Raw genomic sequence first — 20,126 nt, 5'->3', positions numbered from 1 at the left:
TGTATTTTGTATGCATTTTTTGTTTTGTTTTAGTGTATTATTGTAGTTCTAACTGTACTTTGACTGCGTTTATTGAAGTTTAATAAAAAATAAATAAAACAAGCAGAACTTAAGGGAAGCAACATGTTAAGGGGTTTCTTCAAGTCTCAATGGTAGAAACAATCCTTACCACATGGTGACAAGTCAATCTCTAGATATGAACATAATACACGTTTAAATCAGTGTTTCTGCAGTTCGCCTGGTTTTAGAGAAGCATGCTGCAAAACATGGGGCATCTTGTGGATTTTTTATTATTATTATCATAGCACTGTGAACGGTTGTATTTATCTGAAAAACAGTATGGAGGAAAGAAAACAACATCAATAGAAGCTAAAAACACACATTCACATATATCCCACTCAGTGTATATTTCGATCAGTATCCATAATCATAGACAAATCTCTAAAGCTGCAAGTGCTGTGTATTCAAGTCCATCATTTTTAAATGCATGTTTAAACAAGAGACACCGAACAATCAAGCATCACGTGTAGGGTTATTATGGATTGCTATGGTCAGTTATGCTTTAAATATTTTGGTTACGGTCAGACAGGCAATAAATAGCATAAGAAACACATTTCAATAACAATTAAAACAAAAGATGTATACTGTCAATGCTACAGTAAACAAAGATAAAAGTTCAGTGTTTGACCATTTGAAAAATGCTTTACTTTGCACACAATCATTGGGACGGAGGCCGAAGTCAGTCTGTAACTGTAATATAAGATTATTGTCCTGCAATGCAGAAATGAGCCACCTATCGCCTCGCTTCTCAGAGAAGAGCACAGATCAATGCATTACAGTGCTGTTCAATCTCATGAAGAAATGAGACTCAAAAATGTGAAGGAGAGAGTTATAAAACTGACAATAAGAAATCAAGTAAGGAGTGAGGAGACGGAGGTTTGAGAGCAAACGTAATCCAGAGAAGCTGCAAATAAAAAGGACGCATTAAAACTGTAATATGTAGTTACTGTCCCTTTAACTCGGGTGGACCTGTAGAAGCACATTTTGATAGTGTTAACAACAACAGAATCTCTCTGGAAGTCACGAATGACGGACAGTCTTATGGTACATTTTCCTGAAATGCATTCCAAAGGAGATGCATTTACTCAAACTTGTTCCCTCGCTTTTCTTCGTCCCTGTTTCGCCGAATGTAAGAAGAGGTCGTCTAGGTTCGGACTTGAAATTTGCCGGCCTTGGTCATGTATTTGATGCCTTTGAAAGGTTTGTACTTCTCACCATACATGTCCAACCTATTGACTTTCAGACCTGTTGGGTGAGAAAGCAGAAAGCATGTCAGTTGCAAAACAGGTGTGTATTTGGCACAAGAGAGTCTTTGGGGAAAGGCTGTGACTGCTAAAGCACTAAATCAATAAGCAGTCAGCCTGAGCTTGCAATGCTCCATCATACAGTACAGAGCCATGTTACATTAGCTGCTCAAAGCATCTGTTTCCACATCAGAACGGCTCCATCTCCTGGCCACGTAATACAATTGTCATAAATGTTTTCAATTGCAGAAATGTGCTTTATTACATTACCTGTGGGAGATTAAAGAAGCGGTTTACTGACTGAAAATTTCTCTTATTTATTTTAAGAGAAGAAAATCTCCAGGGTATCTGAAACAAATGTGCTATTTTAATAGGCTAATTATATATTTGAATGCAAAACATTTCATATCCTATGTGGCAAATTCTACGGTGCATAATTAAGTAATACACAAAACAATGGGAATTGAATTTGAACTGAATTTTTAAAAAATTTGTTTTAAACGTGTTTGAATACAATTAGTGTGGCTGAGATGCTTTCAGAAGTGATTTTTGTCAATCTTGGTAAACAATCTTAGTATTAATGTGTTGGGTCACCACGTAACGTCTGAAACCACTGATGGACGGTACCTGAGACGGCCAGCTGCTGAATCTTGAACTGGAGGTTGATTGTTGGGTTTTCATCAGGTTTGGAGGCTCCAGCCTGGAGACTCGTGGATCCTTTTAAACTGGGCAGTTTCTGGGGGTTTATCTTACCCACATCCCAAGACAAAAGCTGCAAATCACAATTCACTGCAACATTAGTATGCAACATTCACATTAAACCAAATCAGAAGATTGAAGCATGATATATTTTGCTGTGCATTGCAATTAAAAGGTAGAAACAAATGAGCCCATTTCTGGTTTTATGCATTTTACTTTTGTCATCCCTGAACTAATTATTAAGAGAACTTCCTAGCTTCACGTGTAAAAATAAAATGCTAACTTTTTATGCAAGCGGAAAAATATCACACTCGACAACACTGACCTTTGAAAGACTCAAAAGCCTCTAGTTATCTTTATAGTTATCGTTCTTGGTGTGAACGGGCCTTAAGTCTGTCCCTACACACTTTCCATCTGAAAATTCCATACTTTTCCAGACTTCTCAGTAGATTTTCAGACCATATTTAACACACATTGTTCATAGAAGCTTTATTTTCAGCATGCAGTACAAGTCCTCTGTTTATTCATTGATATTCTCCAAGTGACAACATGCAGAGCCCATAAAAAACACAGACTTCTGCATGCACATGGAAAGTACTGACATGCACGTGGGAATTCTGTTTGCATGCTTGCGCACTACAATTTCTAGTTTTATATATACACTATAACCTATTTCCATTGTGCGTCTCATAGAAAATGAGAGCATGCATGCTAGGGCTGCACGATTATGACAAAAATCATAATTGTTGATTATTCCCTTGAAATTGTAATTGCAATTATTAATTACGATTATCACAGTTTACACTGAATGATGTTTATACCATTGTTTGATGCAGCTGCATGCCGTATTTTTATATGAAAGTAAACAAGCTGAAAACACTCGAACTGAAAAACCTTTAGTGCTTTTCTATAGTATTAAGCCTCAAATGTCAACTATACATCGGATTGGTTTCTTCTTTAAATTATAAAAAAAAGTTAAAATATGAATGGTATTATAATGTTAAACTAAAACTAAAACAATGGAAAACCCCTAAAGATAACATGTAGAAAGAAAAACCATATCTTAAGCGTGCAGAATAACATAAGTGGACTTTGAACGGTACGTAATTGTGGCATCCATAATTGTAATCGCGATTAGAAATTCGATTAATTGTGCAGCCCTAATGCATGCACATGAATTAATAGAGATCTCAAAATGTAGCTTTACTTAAGGTAGTACCTCTAATATCAAGGACTAATGTCCAATTTAATGCATCCTCAATGGTGGCCGAGTAACAATGACATTTTCATTAAATTCAATTTTCATTAAATTCCTAATTTTCTATTATAGTAAACTAAATAGTGGCAAATAAAGTCTGGAAATGCAAATATTTTCCCATACTTTCCACACCTGGAAATGACTCAAATCAAATTGCATACTTTTCCAAACTGCGTAGGAACCTGTCAGTTAAACATCAGAACAATGAACCCTTGTTTACCTTGGTGACGGGGTCAAACGTGTAGGTGCCCTGCGAGGGGCTGAGGTTGGCGTTGAGGACGCCGCGGGGCAGCTGACTGCTCACCAGGACGGATTCCACCGCTTTACCCATAGTCTGCTTCGGGCCGAGGGTGAGTTCAAAACACCCCTGAGAACTGCCCTCTCTGAAGCTGATGTTGTGCTTCACATACACCGGGATGGCCACCAGGCTGAAGAACACCGCAATCACAGGTGAGACTGTACACTGCATTGCAAAATAACAAGCGAAGGTATGCACACTAACGTGCGAGAGTTTGGGCTCAGTATGATTTCATAATAAACAAATTAATGCTTTTTTTGATCAAGGATGCATTAAATTAATCAAGAGTGACGGTGAAGACAAAAAAAATGTTCTTGTGAAACTCCATTCATCAAAGAATTCTGAGAAAAATAAATCAATAAAAACATCACCGTTTGCACAACTGTTTTCAACATTGATAATAATAATCAGAAATGTTTCTTGAGCTTTAAGAAGAGCTTACTTCTTAAAACTCACCTCTTCTCTGAATGTTATCATTTATAAGTTATGTCCTACATCTTTTTGTTTTCTGAATGCTACCATTCTTGTTTTGTGTTGTGTTTTCTCGTTTTGTTTTTCACTTGTGCTTATGTTTGTCATGTTTGTTTATTATACCGATGGATTACAGGTGTCCTTGTTACAGTGTAATTCTGCATTTAAATACTGAGTAATATTAATTAACTACATGTACTTACTGTATGGTTAGGGTTACTTGCATGTAATTATGCATAATTTATTGCTATTATAATAGTAAGTGCATGTAACATGTGTAACAAGGACACCGTATATAAAGTGTTACCCTGATGTTCTTATTTTTTTATTGTATTGCATGTAAATAAAACTTGTAAATATCTAAAAGAGACCTCACTTCTGAGAGCTGACGTGGTAGGACAGGAGGCGGAAGTTTCCGTCTGGAGGGACGAAGGAGAGGATTCGCTCGGCCTCCCAGCGCTTGAACCGGACGCAGGGGTGGAAGCTGACATCATCCAGCAGTCGAGGGTTCTGCAGAATCAAGGATGCAGGAATAAAATGTTGAGAAAGGAATATGGAATGGGTTAGTAGTACACAGTCATACAGAATATATTACAAGCTTGCACTTCAAAGTGCAGTTGGCAATCTGTCCCTCATTGCATAATTGCAAATTCAAATGCATAAATCCAAATTCTGCTAAATGCAAATTCTGCTAAACGCAAAGTCTGCTAAACGCATAAATGCAAATTCTGCTAAACGCATAAATGCAAAAATGTCAAAAATGCCCGATATATAAAGAATTAAAAAGCTGTTTTGGAAGCTAAAGGTGTCAAAACATTAGAGTGCACCAAGTATTCAAGTACCTTGTTCAGATCACATGACCAGCTGTAGGCCTGCAAATCAGTGTTATTTTAGTATTAGTTACACACTATTATAATATTCATATTGTGAATGAGCTTTTTAGCTATTTATTAGCGATTTTCAGTTTACATTTTAATTTTAGTATTTTTGTTACATGCTTTTTAATTTTTTTTTATATTTCATTCTATCTTCTTATATTTAATTTTTTTTTTTAGTTTTTGTAATTTTACTACCTAAAAAAACTTAAAGGAAAATTAAAAATGTTGTCTTGGCAACTAACTGAAACAAAATAGGTTCATGTTTTTCCATGCAATATATATACATATTTCATTATTACTTTATTTCATCTAACAAAAATAATTTCATAATTTTAGTTATGAATTACAACACCTCTGCTGTATGTGATGCCGACAGCTGTCATTAGTTGTTCAGGACTTCAAAACATTCAACAAAACAAGCTTTTATTTAGAAAAGATGTCCAGATTTACCATAAATGACAAGGTGAGATCAGGCATTCCTGTGAGTTTCACACAGGCGTCTATCACTCCCTGAATCTCTGCTGTGATAGTGGAACCTTAGGGGGAAAATATACATGCATATACATACATATATATATTTAATGAATGATTTACTGACTCATAGGTGAGTGATTTGAGGCAAAGACATCTGCATTTTACGACAGGATCTGTAAACTATTATGAGATCCGTGACCCTGGAGCACAAAAGCAGTGTTAAGTCACTGGGGTATATTTGTAGCAATAGCCAACAATACATTGTATGGGTCAAAATTATAGATTTTTCTTTTATGCCAAAAATCATTAGGATATTAAGTAAAGATCATGTTCCATTAAGATATTTTGTAAATTTCCTACCGTAAATATATTAAAACTTAATTTTTGATTAGTAACATGCATTGCTGTGAGTTTCACACAGGCGTCTATCACTCCCTGAATCTCTGCTGTGATAGTGGAACCTTAGGGGGAAAATATACATGCATATACATACATATATATATTTAATGAATGATTTACTGACTCATAGGTGAGTGATTTGAGGCAAAGACATCTGCATTTTACGACAGGATCTGTAAACCATTATGAGATCTGTGACCCTGGAGCACAAAAGCAGTCTTAAGTCGCTGGGGTATATTTGTAGCAATAGCCAACAATACATTGTATGGGTCAAAATTATAGATTTTTCTTTTATGCCAAAAATCATTAGGATATTAAGTAAAGATCATGTTCCATTAAGATATTTTGTAAATTTCCTACCGTAAATATATTAAAACTTAATTTTTGATTAGTAACATGCATTGCTAAGAACTTCATTTGAACAACTTTAAAGATGATTTTCTCAATATTTAGATTTTTTTTGCAGCCTCAGATTCCAGATTTTCAAATAGTTGTATCTCAGCCAAATATGATCCTATCCTAACAAACCAAACATCAATGGAAAGCTTATATGTATAAATCTCAATTTTGAAAAATTGACACTTAAGACTGGTTTTGTGCTCCAGGGTCACATATAAGAAGATGATCTACCTGATTTGTCAATGATAGCATCGATTTCTTCCACCACGTCAAAGTAAGCTTCGTTGTTGGTATATTTGACACCCGTGCGCCGCCACGGAACCACCGACAGCTGACCTGTAGGAAGCTGCTCGCCAACATTAGTGCTTCCTGCGCACACACAAGAAACATTGTTACCATGCATTCAAAAGCTGGCAGCTATGTAATAAAGCAGAAGCTAACACAGAACACCTGTGATGGTGTTGACCACTGTGCGCAGGATGGTAGGAGGTTTAATGAGCTCTTTTAGGATGTTTGATTCGGTGGCCAGCGGGAAGCCGTTATCCAGCATCTCCTCCAGCAGCTCGTACACCACCACAACATTGTCTTTAACAGCTGCCTCTGTGCAAACCCCGAAATAGTCCTGAAGGGAGAAACAGAACACGCTAATTCAACATCTGAAGAGTTTATGCGCCAAAACAGATAAAAAAAATTTAAATGTTCAAAAATCATGTTTTTATTGTGTTAGTTAGCTGTATTATTTAGTTATTTTTTTAACCTAATCAAAATAACCCAACTGCGGTTTGATTGAGACTAACTGGAATGCACAATAAAATTTTTTTTAAAAAACATGATTTTTGAAAATTGTTCAATTTCAAAAACTCTTCATTTTCAGAACTAATGCTTTGGAATGGTAGCACTTTGAGATAATACTTTATATTAAATATTTTGTCATCATGTACCATGGTAATTCATTTGTATTCTTGCAAGTACCATACTATGGTTTTCATCAAATATTATATTACAGCAGCTAAACTTTATGTCATTTCCTTTAATTATCTTCGTCACAATGGCGGCTAACGCTGTGTTACCAAAGTCCTTGCAAAAATACTAGAATGTTACACTGAATGCAACATTAACCACATGATATTTGACATGGTCTATGAATATACATACAGTGTATGTTATATAATACTAGTATACCACATTATCACCATCTGATACCATCACTGTATCACCACAGTACTTTTATGTTCATGGTGTAAGATTTCATAATCTGATGATCATTCAGCTTAACTAATCTATTTTATGTGGCTCATAACATGTTATTAAAGTATCATGGTATTAGCTTTTTATATAATTTAGCTTTGCCATCACAGGGATAAATTACACATAAATGATCATATTATTATATTATATAAGGTACTGCTACAGCACGGTTCTGCTTACATTTTAAGTTTGTTAATGACAGCAACTGCAGATACACTACTTTCAAAAAAGTCATTAAAAAACAAAAACATAATGGTATATATATATATATATATTGAAGTACTGTGTGGTACTGACATACAATACGGATATTATTAATGCACTAAATCCTAGAAGCATGTACCATATCACGACATTACATGTGTTGGACACGGCACCGAGGCAATACCATGTCATCTTAATAAGTTTACCATAGTAATAATTCAATTACCTTGGAGAACACTTGACTAAAAACACCATGGCACTACTTTATTTCTTACTATATGTTTTTTGGACATGGTACATTATCAGTCAAACACTGTTGAACAGCAAGATTTTTAATGTTTGTAAAAGAAGTCTCTTCTGCTCACCAAGCCTGCATTTATTTGATCTGAAGTACAGAAAAACAGTAAAACTCTGAAATATTTTTACTATTTAAAATAACTGCTTTCTATGTGAATCTCTGTTCAAATGCAATTTATTCCTGTGATGCACAGCTTTATTTTCAGCATCATTACTCCAGTCTTCAGTGTCACATGATCTTCAGAAATCAGTATAATATGCTGATGTGCTGCTTAACAAACATTTATTATTATTATTATTATTATTATGATGATGTTGAAAACAGCTGAGTGGAATTTGTTCAGGTTTCTTTGATGAATAGAAAGTTCAGAAGAACAGCGTTTATCTGAAATAGAAATCTTTTGTAACTTTATAAATGTCTTTATCATCACTTTTGATCAATTTAAAGCATCTCTGCTAAACAAAAGCTTTTTATTTCAGATAAATGCTGATCTTTGGATCTTTCTATTCATCAAAGAATCCTGAAAAATGTAACTGTTTTAAATATTGACAATAAATAAATGCAGGCTGTGTGCATTTGACTGTGGACTGACTGTTTTGAAACTTGTATGGGAGTTAAATAGCCCCTAGACCTCAGTTATCATGAAAAATTATCGTGAAAGGAAATGTCAGATTTGACAATATGGGACCTTTAACAGATTTCACATAGAAGGAAGTTATTTTAAATAGTAAAAGTATTTCAAAGTTTTCCTGTACTTTGGATCAAATAAATGCAAGCTTAGTGAGCAGAAAAGACTTGTTTAAAAAAAAAATAAAAAATAAAAATCGTACTGTTCAAAAACTTTTGACTGTTAGTGTATATTTCGAAGTGACACGCTGTTTTCCATGATTCAGCCACTATGGTGAACTATGGTAAACTATTGTAAATATAAAAGCAAACTGTATTAACGCTGCATTATAAAAATAATTAAAACACGTCCAAACCTGAAACGTGTCCACCACACGATGGAGGAACTCGATGACAAACAGAGGCGGCACTTCGCTCTGAATGACGGCCACGAAGTAGATGCGCTGGCGGAGCACGTTAATGAGGCAGTGGTGCGGGGTCGGGATCACCGGAGGAACGTTCTCCGGTTCCGTGGCTCGCTCCACAGCCTCGAAAAAATAATCGCAGACGGACCTGCTGACCACGCTCTTCCAGTGCTTCTCCAGAAAGATGTCCCCCGACGCGTTCACCAGGAAGAGGCTGTGGATCATCTTAGCAGCTGAAGACAGAGTAACAGCACGCGGAGCGCACGAGATTATTAACGCAGACCTGAAGCCTACTCGGTCTAGAACTGATCAGAAACCTGCATCTTCACGGTAACCGATAGGCCTCGGAGTTCATTCGTTATTCTACATCCCTATCCGGTTACCGGAGAGAAGAATAGCTTTATAAAAGAGCAGCCTGCTCATCTTCATCATCATCATCATCCTCTCTCGCGCATCACAGGACTGTCTCGTGACAAGCCACGGATTAAAAGGGTCCATTCATTTTCTTTGGGTGCGAACGCTTATATTGTAAATATAAATTAATACTTACAATCGGTTTGTTTTGTTTCTTCTTCCCAGGATTCTTTAATTAGACAGAACCAGAAATGTCGCTTCCGTCTCCGTTATTTTGTGACGAGAAAATATGATTGTTACTCGCGCTAGCCAATGGCAGGCTACGTCTAGCACGTTGACCCCGCCCACTCCATATATAATTGGAATCGAGTGGACTATTATTCTCGAAGTTGATTGGACAGTGGCCAATAAACGTCACTGCACAGCGTTGTTTTATTGGCTCAAGGTAGCTTGTCCTCTGACGATGGAAATTGAGGTTATAAATGCTATAATAAACTGAATTAAATATGTCAGCCCATGAAAAAATGCCTTATCCTCAAGCTGATACCTAATTACACTATTACAAAAATGGTCCCCACAAAGATGCCTTTTTATCCTGTCCCTATCCAATTTATTTTTTGTTTCCATACATTATATGGAAACAAAAGATTGCATTTGGTGTTTGTTCTCGGTCTATATATCTATATATATAAATCTAATTCTAGTATTAGACATTTTATTCAAAAGACTTGAAGCTGTGTCCCCAGGTTATGCTACAACATATATACATATATATATATATATATAGAATACATTTTAGGGATTCTCCAATTAAAAATCTGTCCGATACCAATAAGTATTTCCATGGTATGGCAGATAACCAATGATTGACAAGGAAAATTGTATACTATACCGTCAAAATATAAATATAAATATCAAAAATATGCTACAAGTGAGTGAATTAAAGCATCACAGCATTATACAGTAAAGTATGAAAGATGATATGAAAGAAATACATTTTCAGATCTACTTAAAATTGATCAACAATGTTACTAAATTATTGTCATTTAATACGAACTTTTAAGTTAATATCTAAAAAATGTCTGCAACAATTGTATCCAATAATAAACTATTATTAAACTAGATATCTGTAGAAAAATCAGCACAAAACTATGTATTTCTAACACATAAGTGGTACGAGCATGTACAAGGCTAGCAGCACTATGTAACTTTTTCTGTTTTCAAAATTTGCAAAATGTATATAATGAGCGAGTACATCATGAATTCATCTTCCAAACTGCGTTTTTGTCTTATTCCGAATCACTCCGGTACACTTGTAAGTGCTTATATTCGGACTATTGTAGCCTGGTCACCGCTGCGGAGTAACACACACCTGCGTGAATCGCCAGAGACATACACTTAGAGAAGTAGCTCCGGTTGGAATGTTCTTCCGCGGGATGTGTGCAGTTCTGTTTATTAACCGCTAGAGCGTTACATAGTTACATAGTGCTGCTTTAAACATTCAACCCTGTTTGTTTTTAAATGCAAAAGCTATTTCACAGCATAGTACAATATACATAAACTGCATTGTGCCTTCTGCAGCTCTAACAACAGATTGAGCATCAACTTAAACGTTTATCAAATCTCTAGAAAGTCTTTCCAGTTGAACCGAAGGTAATGCTCAGTTTAAAACAGTCCATGCATTGGCTTTGATAGAGTAGAATGAATTCTAAAAGAGAGAATTAATTTAAAAACACACACTACTTTAGAGATTTTTCAAGAAATACAATAAGTGAAATGGCTCAACATAATTTATTTTTGTTCCATGTTAAAATGTACAGAGTTCTTTGAAAGTACTTGCTAGGAAAAAAAAAAAAAAGAGAGAAAGAAACGAATAAATGGAAATACATACAAGGACAAAACAGAGAGGAGTGGAAGGTGGACGCTTCAGACCATCCCTCTCTTTCGCCGGATACCAGGCTCTCAGCTTACAGTTCACCATGTACAATTACAAAGTATACGAAAAGGTAAGCAATATAAACAGACAGAAATATAGTGAGCTCATTTGTACATGCCTCATAGATGTAAGGAAGTTGTCCTATACACACACAATAACCAAAAAGAAAATAACGCTAAGTGATCTTTAGATATCTCTTTTTTCCTTTTGTTTTAAAATAGCATTAATATACTACACAAAGATAGAAAACTCTAGAGATGAGATGGAATGGAAAGGTTAAAGGCATCTTAAATTCACTAAAAGTGAGTTGTAATTTTTTTTAAGTTTTGAATTTCTTAATAACATTACCCCAAGAGTCGAGCTAAAAAATATGCATTGTTTTTTTTTTCCTGAAACAGAAGTGAAAAAAATGACAGTACCAATATCCATGTCGGAATTTCGTTTTTTTTATATATATTTTTTAGAAAAAACATTTTCTCTACAATAAGTCAAAAAGAGTCAGCTTGTCGTAAAAGAAAGCTGCCCAGTCTTGATAAAATTCAGAAAAACAAAAAGCGCACAAATAATACGTGAAGGTCTTTGAGAAAGATTCCTCATATTGACAATGAATACTAGAACACGGAGTTGAACACCTGTTGTCCTAAAACAGTAACCATCTCAGGACACCATGCACTTTAACCTTTATCCCGGGTGAGAGTGTTCATTTGTCCGTGTGTGCATTGCAGACACGGATCTACTTGTTTGTACAACTCCTTCTCGATGCTAACAGCTAACATCACTACCCCATGATCAGCTGGAGTACAAGGAGCGCTACTTACTTTGAGGTGCCTACTTAACATCATCGCGATGCAGACGTGCTCCCGCGTGGTGAACCCCTTTAACGTTACATGGACGCTGCACTTTGTAGTACGAATTTAAAGACCTTCCCACTACTGACTGCTGTGCCCTCTAGTGACATCTGTGGAGTGTTTATGAAACTCTTTCCTGTGATTTCTGTGCTGTGAACCAGGTAGTACCAGAATATTTACATTAACTAGTTCCCAAGGACTTCTGTTTAAGTCCAGTCTATGGATGCATGGTCGTTACTATCAGACGTCTGTTGCGTTTGGATATACACGATTCTGTACTGGGAAGACACCGATTTACAGAAACCTGCGATGCCTCGTGCGCCTCGACGAGTGACTATAGAGCTCTGTGTGAGTGAATGCGAGTGAGCGAGCGTGAATCACTTTGTCCACACACATGAAGCATGAGAAAGTCAGACTGAAACAAGCATTTCAACAGTCATTGAAAAAAACGAGAACATCTTAAAAAATAAAATAATAATAATACTAATATAATAAAAAAAGAAAATAGTCCATCTACGATTATTTTGTCTCTTTTTTTTTTTAGGTAAGGCTTCCTATGTCAGTTGAACGATTGTGTGCATGATTCGATGCATGTTCAATAACAGCATAAATGCATGTTTCTCAGTTTGAAAAAATAGGTCCACTTCCCCTGTAGCTGCTTTGATGCTTCGCCCCTTCGGTCTCGAATTTCGGTGGAAACCAACCCTGTTGGTCCACCACACAGGGTCTGTGGGAGCATGACACTTGCCACAATAAAGGTCTATTAGATCATCTCCCCAGCTCAGGGCAATTGGGAAATGAACCTAAAAAGGATCAGAGCTTGGCGACAACACATTTAGAAAGGAAAAGAAATCGTCGCAGTCTCTATGTCCTCTTCCTCCACCAAGCTCACTTTATCTTTTTTCGCCCAGACTTTGGAGGGTGGTGGATACAAATGGATAAAGTACAGCGATGCAGAGTCCGGTGGGGAACGTCTCTCTCTCTGCTCGTTCTCTGCCGCTCATCTGCTCATGTATGGAGACTGCTTGGGGACGCCAGCGTAGCTGTGGTGCGAGGGGCCCGTGTACATCATGTTGCCATGATGATTGGGCTGCATAGGCTGCTGCGGATAAGCCTGGCCTCCCATCATGCCCATTTGCATTTGCATGGGGTACTGGGCTGGCTGGTTCATGTAAGGTGGGTTACTGTGGTACCCGCTGTTCATCATGGGCTGTGGCATTCGGTAGCCTGCAGACATGGCAGCATTGAGCGGATTCATGTTCATGGAGTTGTAAGCGGCAGGGGTTGGCATGAGGTTCGTCATCATGCCACGTTGCACCGCTAAAGTTCGCGGAGAGCCTTGCATGGTCACAGCGCCAGAGCTGCGGCTGTACAATTGCTGCTGGTGCGGGGAGCCTGTAGGAATCTGAGAGGCTTTGGAGCGGATTGAAATGTGGCCTTTGACTGCGGCCATCTGGCCTTGCAAACGCTGCGTGTGCGGAGGAGGAGGCAATCCAATGTTGGCGCCTGTCATGTTGCACTGGATCAAAGGGGAACCGAGATTCATGGAGCCAGAACTCAACTTTGGAGGTGGAGTCATAGTGGGCTGGGCTTGGGGCAAAGGCGGGTGTGGAGAAGAAGCGAGCTGCGCCAAGCCTGGGTTGGATAACGAAACGCTCGTCGCGTATGAGGTGACCGCAGCCGAATGCGAATAAGACATTGCATGGGGGTCCATGATGGTGTTGGTTAGCTGCTGGAGTTTGGCTAAACTGAAAGAAGCAGAGTGTTGACTGTAACCGCCGGCGCCGAAGTCTTGTCCCATGCGGTCATACAAACTCCGGCCTCCTCCGGCGCTGCCAGCGCTCTCGGGAATCTCCATGATCATGGGTGTGGAAGCGAAGCCGTTTCCCATACTGCACTGCGAGAGCGATTGCTGTTGAGGAGGAGGCGGTTGAGGAGGAGGCTGCGGTTGAGGGTTTTGCTGCTGCTGTTGTTGTTGAGTCGGTTGTGAGACTTTTTTCTGTTGCTGCTGCTGGCTGGCACTTGGCGGTCTTTCAATGACGCAGCCTTGTGGAGATTTTATTCCGCAACTCGGAGTGCTAGAGGAAGGCGGAGGCGGAGGAGGAGGTTGTGGTGCACCGTTTCCGCCGTTTTGTCCAGGACCAGCTTGCTGGATAAGGCTACAGCTGCCCATGGCGATCTGAGAGCCGACTCCTGTGCTGGAGGACGTGGAGATGAAGGAGCAGCTGCTGCCTTGCGAAGACGACGAAGGTGTGGTTGAACTTGAGGACGAAGACGAGGAGGACGCTACCGCCGCTGCGGACATGCCACCTCCGTTACTTCCATTCCCTCCTCCGTTGCCGCCCATCGTTGAATCGTAGCTGCTCGGATTGTCGTAGTTTTCCGTAGTGCTTTCAATGCTGCCCAAATCACTAAATCCACTGTCTACCACTTGTTGGGAATGGTCGGAAACAGATGGCACGTCCATCATAGGAGAGGTCTCTAGGTTTTGCAATGAGGGAGCGGATAGAGAGCTGGGATGCTCTGGGGTTATTTGGGTATACGCTCCACTTGCTCCCCCTCCAGTTGCTGTAGGACCAGGCACTCCCGATCCGGGATCCATAGGACCAGGAGTCACCCCAGGGCTGCTGACTGAACGGACAGACTGGTTTGGTAACGTAGGCATGGGTGGGTTAGGCATGGGACTGTGCTGGGAGGCTCCGCAATCCTCCACCAGAGCTAGCGTTTCCTCATCACCCTCACCGTGGCTGTAGCTCTGCAGAGTTCGGCAGGCAGCTAGCGTCTCTTCACAATCCTGGTAAGCTCCGTGAGACTCTGCATCCTCCTCTTGGGCCTCGCCTTGCGTGAGAGACTGTACAGCTTGCACGGTTTCCAGATCCAGCTCGCTGCTGTGGTGATTCGCGTGTTGCTGGTGACTCAAGTCATCTTTGAAGTCGGGATGCTGGTGTGAATGCTCAGCCTCTATCATGTGCGCGGTCTTATCCTCAACGTGTAATGGATGCATTTCCAGCGGCTCAGAAGGCACCACGATTGCGGTTACAGTCTCTACAGCCGCCGCGGCTGCCGCAGATTCCTCCTGCTCTCGTCGGCGGCGTTCATCCGTATCAGCAGAGCTCGTCTTCACCTCCTGTACTTCCTCTGCATCCTCCTCCTCGCCTTCAACTTCTTCCTGTTTGCTGACGTAATCCCTTGCCACGTTTGTCTGTATGTCTAAAAAACCCTCACTGCTCTGGGGTTCTTCTTTCACGGGGGGAGAGCGAGCAGGTGATGATGGTTCCTCTTCGTCTTCTTGCTCCTCAACATCATCCTCAGAGTCTTGGCCCTTTCTTCTTTTACTGCTACTGCTGCTGTCACTTTTCTCTTCGAGACGACCATCCCCTTCGTCGTCGGCGTCGTGATCGTCGCTGCGCCGGCTTCCTGAGCCTGGTGTTGCTGCTGGTCTCCGATTAACCCCGTTATCGCAATCTTCATCATCCCGCTCTTCATCTTCCTCTGCATCAGCTCTCGGCTGAGAAACTCTGGTGCTGGAAGACTGCGACATGGTACGAGAAGGAGGACGGCTGATCTTCTCAACTGACCATGGTTGGTCTTCCTCCTCCTCATCTTCGTCTTCTGGCTCAGACACAGGAGGTGGTTTGGGTACAGGGGGAGGGAGGTTGCCATTTTTTGGAGGCCGACCTCGCCTTTTGGGTTTGGATGGCTCTCTGAAGTCCTGAAGGAGATCGTCCTCCTCTTCTGAGTCTTTCTGTTTCTCAGGGCTTAAGGCTCTGGCTGTCCTTTTACAGGTTTTGTCCTCCAGTGTTGAATTGTCTAGCTGCTCTTGAGCTAATTGGCTTCGCTCAAACTCCTGTCTGGATGCTTCCTCTTGTGCACGCTGCAGGTAATAGCTGCGAGGTTTCCGGCCAGGCTTCATTTTGATCTTTGGAGGTGGTGGGTCCTCTGAGGATGGATCTGCTAGACTGGTGTCAGCTGTCTGACCGGCTCCACTACCAGGCTTTCTGCCTGGACGCTTCTTCCAGTGGAGTGGCTTGCGACTCTTGCCCTTAGGCCAGCCTTTCTTTCTTTTTACTGGAACCTCAGGCATCTCAGCTGTTGCCCCTGTTCTCTGTGTGGCCTCTGAAGGTTCAGGTTTTCTCAGGACAGCAACTGGCTTCAGCACAGGAGTGGGATCTGAACAGAAGAGAAGCAATTTTTTAAATCACACTATTGCACATAACTTTCAAGATTGCACATATAAAACCACAGCAGGCATCCTTAGGTGTTAGGGGTGGGGGGAAAAATGATTCACATATGTATCGCAATTCAGTCTTTTAGCGATTTGCATTGATTCACAAATTTCAAAAATCAATTTTCTAGTTAGTATAATAATAACAACAACATGGTGTTTTCTTCACTTGTTGGATGCGTCAACATCACATTTTGGTTGATGTTGGTTGACTGCAAAATTCAAATATTAAATGGAATGATAAAATAACGTTATTAACCGGTTAATGGCCATTTCAAATTTTCGATTCTGTTCGAAACTATTAAATTTGATTTTGTTTCTGTTCCTGTCAAAATTTCGTTCGTTTCCGGGTTTTTGTTTTCGTTCCTTGACAAAAGCCCTGCTTACCACATAAACAGAGTAAGGAGAGATGACTGAGGACGATGGCGAATGATTTGCAGATCCTGAGCATCAGACAAACATCTAATCTTGTTAAATGTGTGGTAAGTACTGCCGCTCTGTAGTATACACAGAGTATGTGTGATCGCGAATCTCGAACTTGAAAGTAAAAAACTAGCGCATAATCAAAAGCGATGTCAATGCCTCGCATATTAATAACGGCACCCTGATGCCCGCAATTTATATACAGTATAATTACCCAACGAAATAATTGCGAGAGAAAGCATTGACATATATTTTTTTCCTCCCATCTCGTATTTATTCCCTGTAGGGGTTTCATAGCACACGTCATTTCCTTTACGAACACGGTATTCGGATTCGGGCACATTCCTAATGGGAAGTGTAAAATATTTTTGATTTATTAGGAAATTAATAGGAAACACTGACTTCTTGAATAAGGACAACCCATACTATAGACTGCTGTTTTTGTATTAAAATCTTGTGCGTTGACGTCCAGTGTGCACCAAAAACTTAATGAAAAATCGTGATTAAAAAGTGAAAAATCGAATCATGACCCCAAGAATTGATATGAATCTAATTCCTTTTCGGTGTTAGAAGATCCTATTAGCTGTACTAACCGTCTTCCTCCGATTCAGTCAGATTGCCTCTGTTGATGCTTTTTGGAGCATGTCCCATGTGTTTGCGGGCTGCTGCGTAGCGTCGGAGAGGGTTGACAAATGGAGTTTCTTCTTCTAGCCTGGGCATGGGTCTTTCAGAATCTGAATCAACAAATGGCTCATCCAGAACTTCAGTTGTCTCCGAGATGGTCTCTGTAACGACGCTGCTGTGAGGATGGCTGCGCTGATGCACACGCCTCTTCCGCAAGGACTTCTGAGACTACAAGGGGAGAAAAGCAAAGACAGTTCTAGAATAAGCCACAACATTTTTATTTCTGGGTTTTTCTAGCCTCTTAGAAAAAGCCTACTAGGCATGTAACGGTATCAAAATTTCACGATACGGTATGAAGTCCACGGTACGATATTTACTGTAAACAAAAAGAAAAGACAAATGAAGACTTGGAAAAAAAATGAGAACATTTTAAAGTGAAATTATTCTATCTAACGCACTTTGAGATTTAAAAATTAAGAGCTCCAACTAGTGCTGGGCGGTATGACCAAAAATTTATATCACGGCATTTTTCAAAATTATACCGGTTTCACGGTATATGACTGTATTTATTTTTTTCCATGCATGACCAGGTGTTACCCACTTTCTACGAGGAAATAGAGGAAATACTGCAGTAGATTGACTTAGAATGCCCTATTTTACTGTCATGATGAGTGAATAAATTCCACACTAAATAGTGACCAAACACGACCCATTGAATGTTAACCAGGAGTCACTCTCATTTATAATCACGCCAACACTAAAGAGCGGCTATGTGGTGGTTTTGGCTATATTACTTTTTTTTCTCATGCAGCGCACTGCCTGCATCTGAGTAACGAACTAAAAAAAAAACAAACAAAAAGTGCATAATATTAATAGACGAACTATGCTCATATTTATAATTCCAAACAGTCAGTTAGCGACAGGTGCTTGGAAACCTTGTTTTGTACTCATTTATTGACGATTCTGCAACTGAATGTGCTGCTTCTCTGCCGCTCACTGCGCAGAACAGACGCCGAGAGACGATGCTGCGCCGGGAGAGTCGGGCCTCACGCTGTATGTCAGTATGTAAGTCAGTATGTATATTCTATGGAAAAAGCAGCTAAAAGGGTCTGAAAGTGGCTAAATCTAGTGCTAAAGTCACGCTCGTGTGTGCGAGATGCGGGAGCTGATGGCAGGGGCCGGTGGATATTTGTGTTGGTCAATGTGGATGAGTTCTTCTGTGTCATCACGTTCTATTAGTTCTACAGCTTCGGCTTTCATGCTTAGTAACACATACAGCTGTTCCCTCACCACAGTGCAACAGTGAAAAGGGACTTCTTTCAAACAGTGACGCGTTCCGAACGTTGTTTAAGCGACATGCACCGGTATTGCTGTTTTTAAAAAATTAATATCATGAGAAAAATAAACACCGGTATTCAGTATGAACCGGTATACCGCCCAGCACTAGCTCCAACCTTCTGTTCTTAACTAAGAAAACTTAAGTCAGAAAAAATAATTGAATTGACTTGTACCTGAACTTTAAAGGGAACTCTACCCTCTTTTTATTTGTGGTATACTGTCTCAATCTAAATTACATTCACACTGGTGTTTTAGCCAAACAAATTAGAATATAATATAACAACAATTTTATATTATTGTTATTCCTATGACAGCAATAGCCATATATTGTAAAACAATTGCACTGTAAAATAAATGAAAATGAATATTTCACAGGTATATTATTTTTGCTTTACACTACAGTAGGGAAATTACTAGGGGTGTCCCCGACTAAGGATTTTCATAGTCGAATCGGAATTTTCTAATCTTGCCGATATTCGATTAATAGTCGAATCATATGTTTTGGGGGCGGGGCAAAATACATTACCAAGAGTCAAGTCAGACATTCGACAGTCAAAATTACTTTAACACACAGGGAAAATGTGTAAAGGATGCCTCACAGATACAAACGGGGTAAATAATGTTTTGTGTTTTCATTAAAAGACAGTTAGCATTTATTCAGTGTGAACAGAGCCGCGGAAAACACCGGATCACGAGCTGATCGCCTGAACAAAGTGCGCGTTTCAAAGCAAAAACAGACTTGTTTGTGTCATACCTTGCATTTAAGCCCTAATGTGGGTTTGGTGAGGACAGGTGGTGAACGACTCAACTCTTCCTCATCATCTTCATCCTCATCTTCACTGCTCTCACTGATGAAGGCTGGCGAGGGTTCACTCAGCCTTGTGGTGTGGGGCAAAGATGGCAGGCCATCTTCAGGCTCCTCACTAAGCCTGCGTTTTGGGCCACGCTTTTTCCGTGGAGGCCGCCCTCTGCTGTGTGACTGTGGAACTGCGGGGTGCCTAGAAGCCTCCAAGGGACAGGCTGATGTGGAGTCAGGCTCATTTTCTAAAGTCAAGAGCATCGGTGATGTTGTCACTTTATTAATGCCAGTTCTTTCATCCTCTTCATCATCCTCCTCCTCCTCTTCTTCATCATCATCCTCCTCCTCCTCCTCCGGGGGCCTTAGTTTACGGGGTCGACCTGGTCCTGTACGTGGTACATCCTTCACCTTGCCCCATAACCAGTTTTTGGGAGGGCGGCCAGGTCCCCTGCGCTCCCCATTAGCCGTAAGAAAAAGGGGAGAACGCTCAGGACTGAGAACACTGTTGCAAACAGAAGAGGATGGAGAAGAGCTTTGCTTTTTTGGGAACGCTGGGAAGCTCTTTTTCTCTCCCTCCTTTTCCCGTTCCCCTTTCAAATGCCAAGAGAGTGGGGAGCT

General features: G+C 40.0%; 2 protein-coding genes across 2 annotated transcripts in view; both read right to left on the bottom strand.

Annotated features, from left to right (window-relative positions):
• Window positions 1-271: 271 nt before the first annotated feature.
• Window positions 272-9,615, bottom strand: LOC107699922 (AP-3 complex subunit mu-2). Its single transcript, XM_016501369.1, has 9 exons — window positions 9,512-9,615; window positions 8,914-9,194; window positions 6,631-6,802; window positions 6,412-6,549; window positions 5,359-5,444; window positions 4,407-4,540; window positions 3,482-3,689; window positions 1,932-2,076; window positions 272-1,305 (listed from the first exon to the last, which is right to left on the bottom strand). The coding sequence occupies exons 2-9, from the start codon at window positions 9,184-9,186 to the stop codon at window positions 1,205-1,207; spliced, it is 1,257 nt and encodes a 418-aa protein (XP_016356855.1). The 5' UTR covers window positions 9,187-9,194; window positions 9,512-9,615; the 3' UTR covers window positions 272-1,204.
• Window positions 9,616-12,612: 2,997 nt separating this feature from the next.
• Window positions 12,613-20,126, bottom strand: part of LOC107699914 (histone acetyltransferase KAT6A-like) — a 44,172-nt gene continuing 36,658 nt past the window's right edge. Inside the window, exons 15-17 of the mRNA XM_016501360.1 lie at window positions 19,464-19,829; window positions 17,341-17,599; window positions 12,613-16,269 (exon numbers count right to left, since the gene is read on the bottom strand). Of these exons, the coding sequence (XP_016356846.1) occupies window positions 13,100-16,269; window positions 17,341-17,599; window positions 19,464-19,829 (3,795 nt within the window). The 3' untranslated portion in view covers window positions 12,613-13,099. The remainder of the gene's footprint in view (window positions 16,270-17,340; window positions 17,600-19,463; window positions 19,830-20,126) is intronic.

Source organism: Sinocyclocheilus anshuiensis, unplaced genomic scaffold, assembly GCF_001515605.1.
Source record: "Sinocyclocheilus anshuiensis isolate Anshui unplaced genomic scaffold, SAMN03320099.WGS_v1.1 scaffold823, whole genome shotgun sequence".
Taxonomy (NCBI): Eukaryota; Metazoa; Chordata; class Actinopteri; order Cypriniformes; family Cyprinidae; genus Sinocyclocheilus; species Sinocyclocheilus anshuiensis.
Note: the sequence above shows the minus strand (reverse complement) of the source record. Positions and strands in the feature narration are given on the sequence as shown.

What these genes read in the sequence shown, in the direction of transcription:
- LOC107699922 (XM_016501369.1), bottom strand. Translation starts at nt 9,186, where the DNA reads ATGATCCACAGCCTCTTCCTGGTGAACGCGTCGGGGGACATCTTTCTG. An exon ending in AGTGGTCAACACCATCACAG is followed by an intron (nt 6,550 to 6,630) that starts GTGTTCTGTGTT and finishes GTGTGTGCGCAG; the next exon opens with GAAGCACTAATGTTGGCGAG. An exon ending in CGTTTGACCCCGTCACCAAG is followed by an intron (nt 2,077 to 3,481) that starts GTAAACAAGGGT and finishes TGTGATTTGCAG; the next exon opens with CTTTTGTCTTGGGATGTGGG.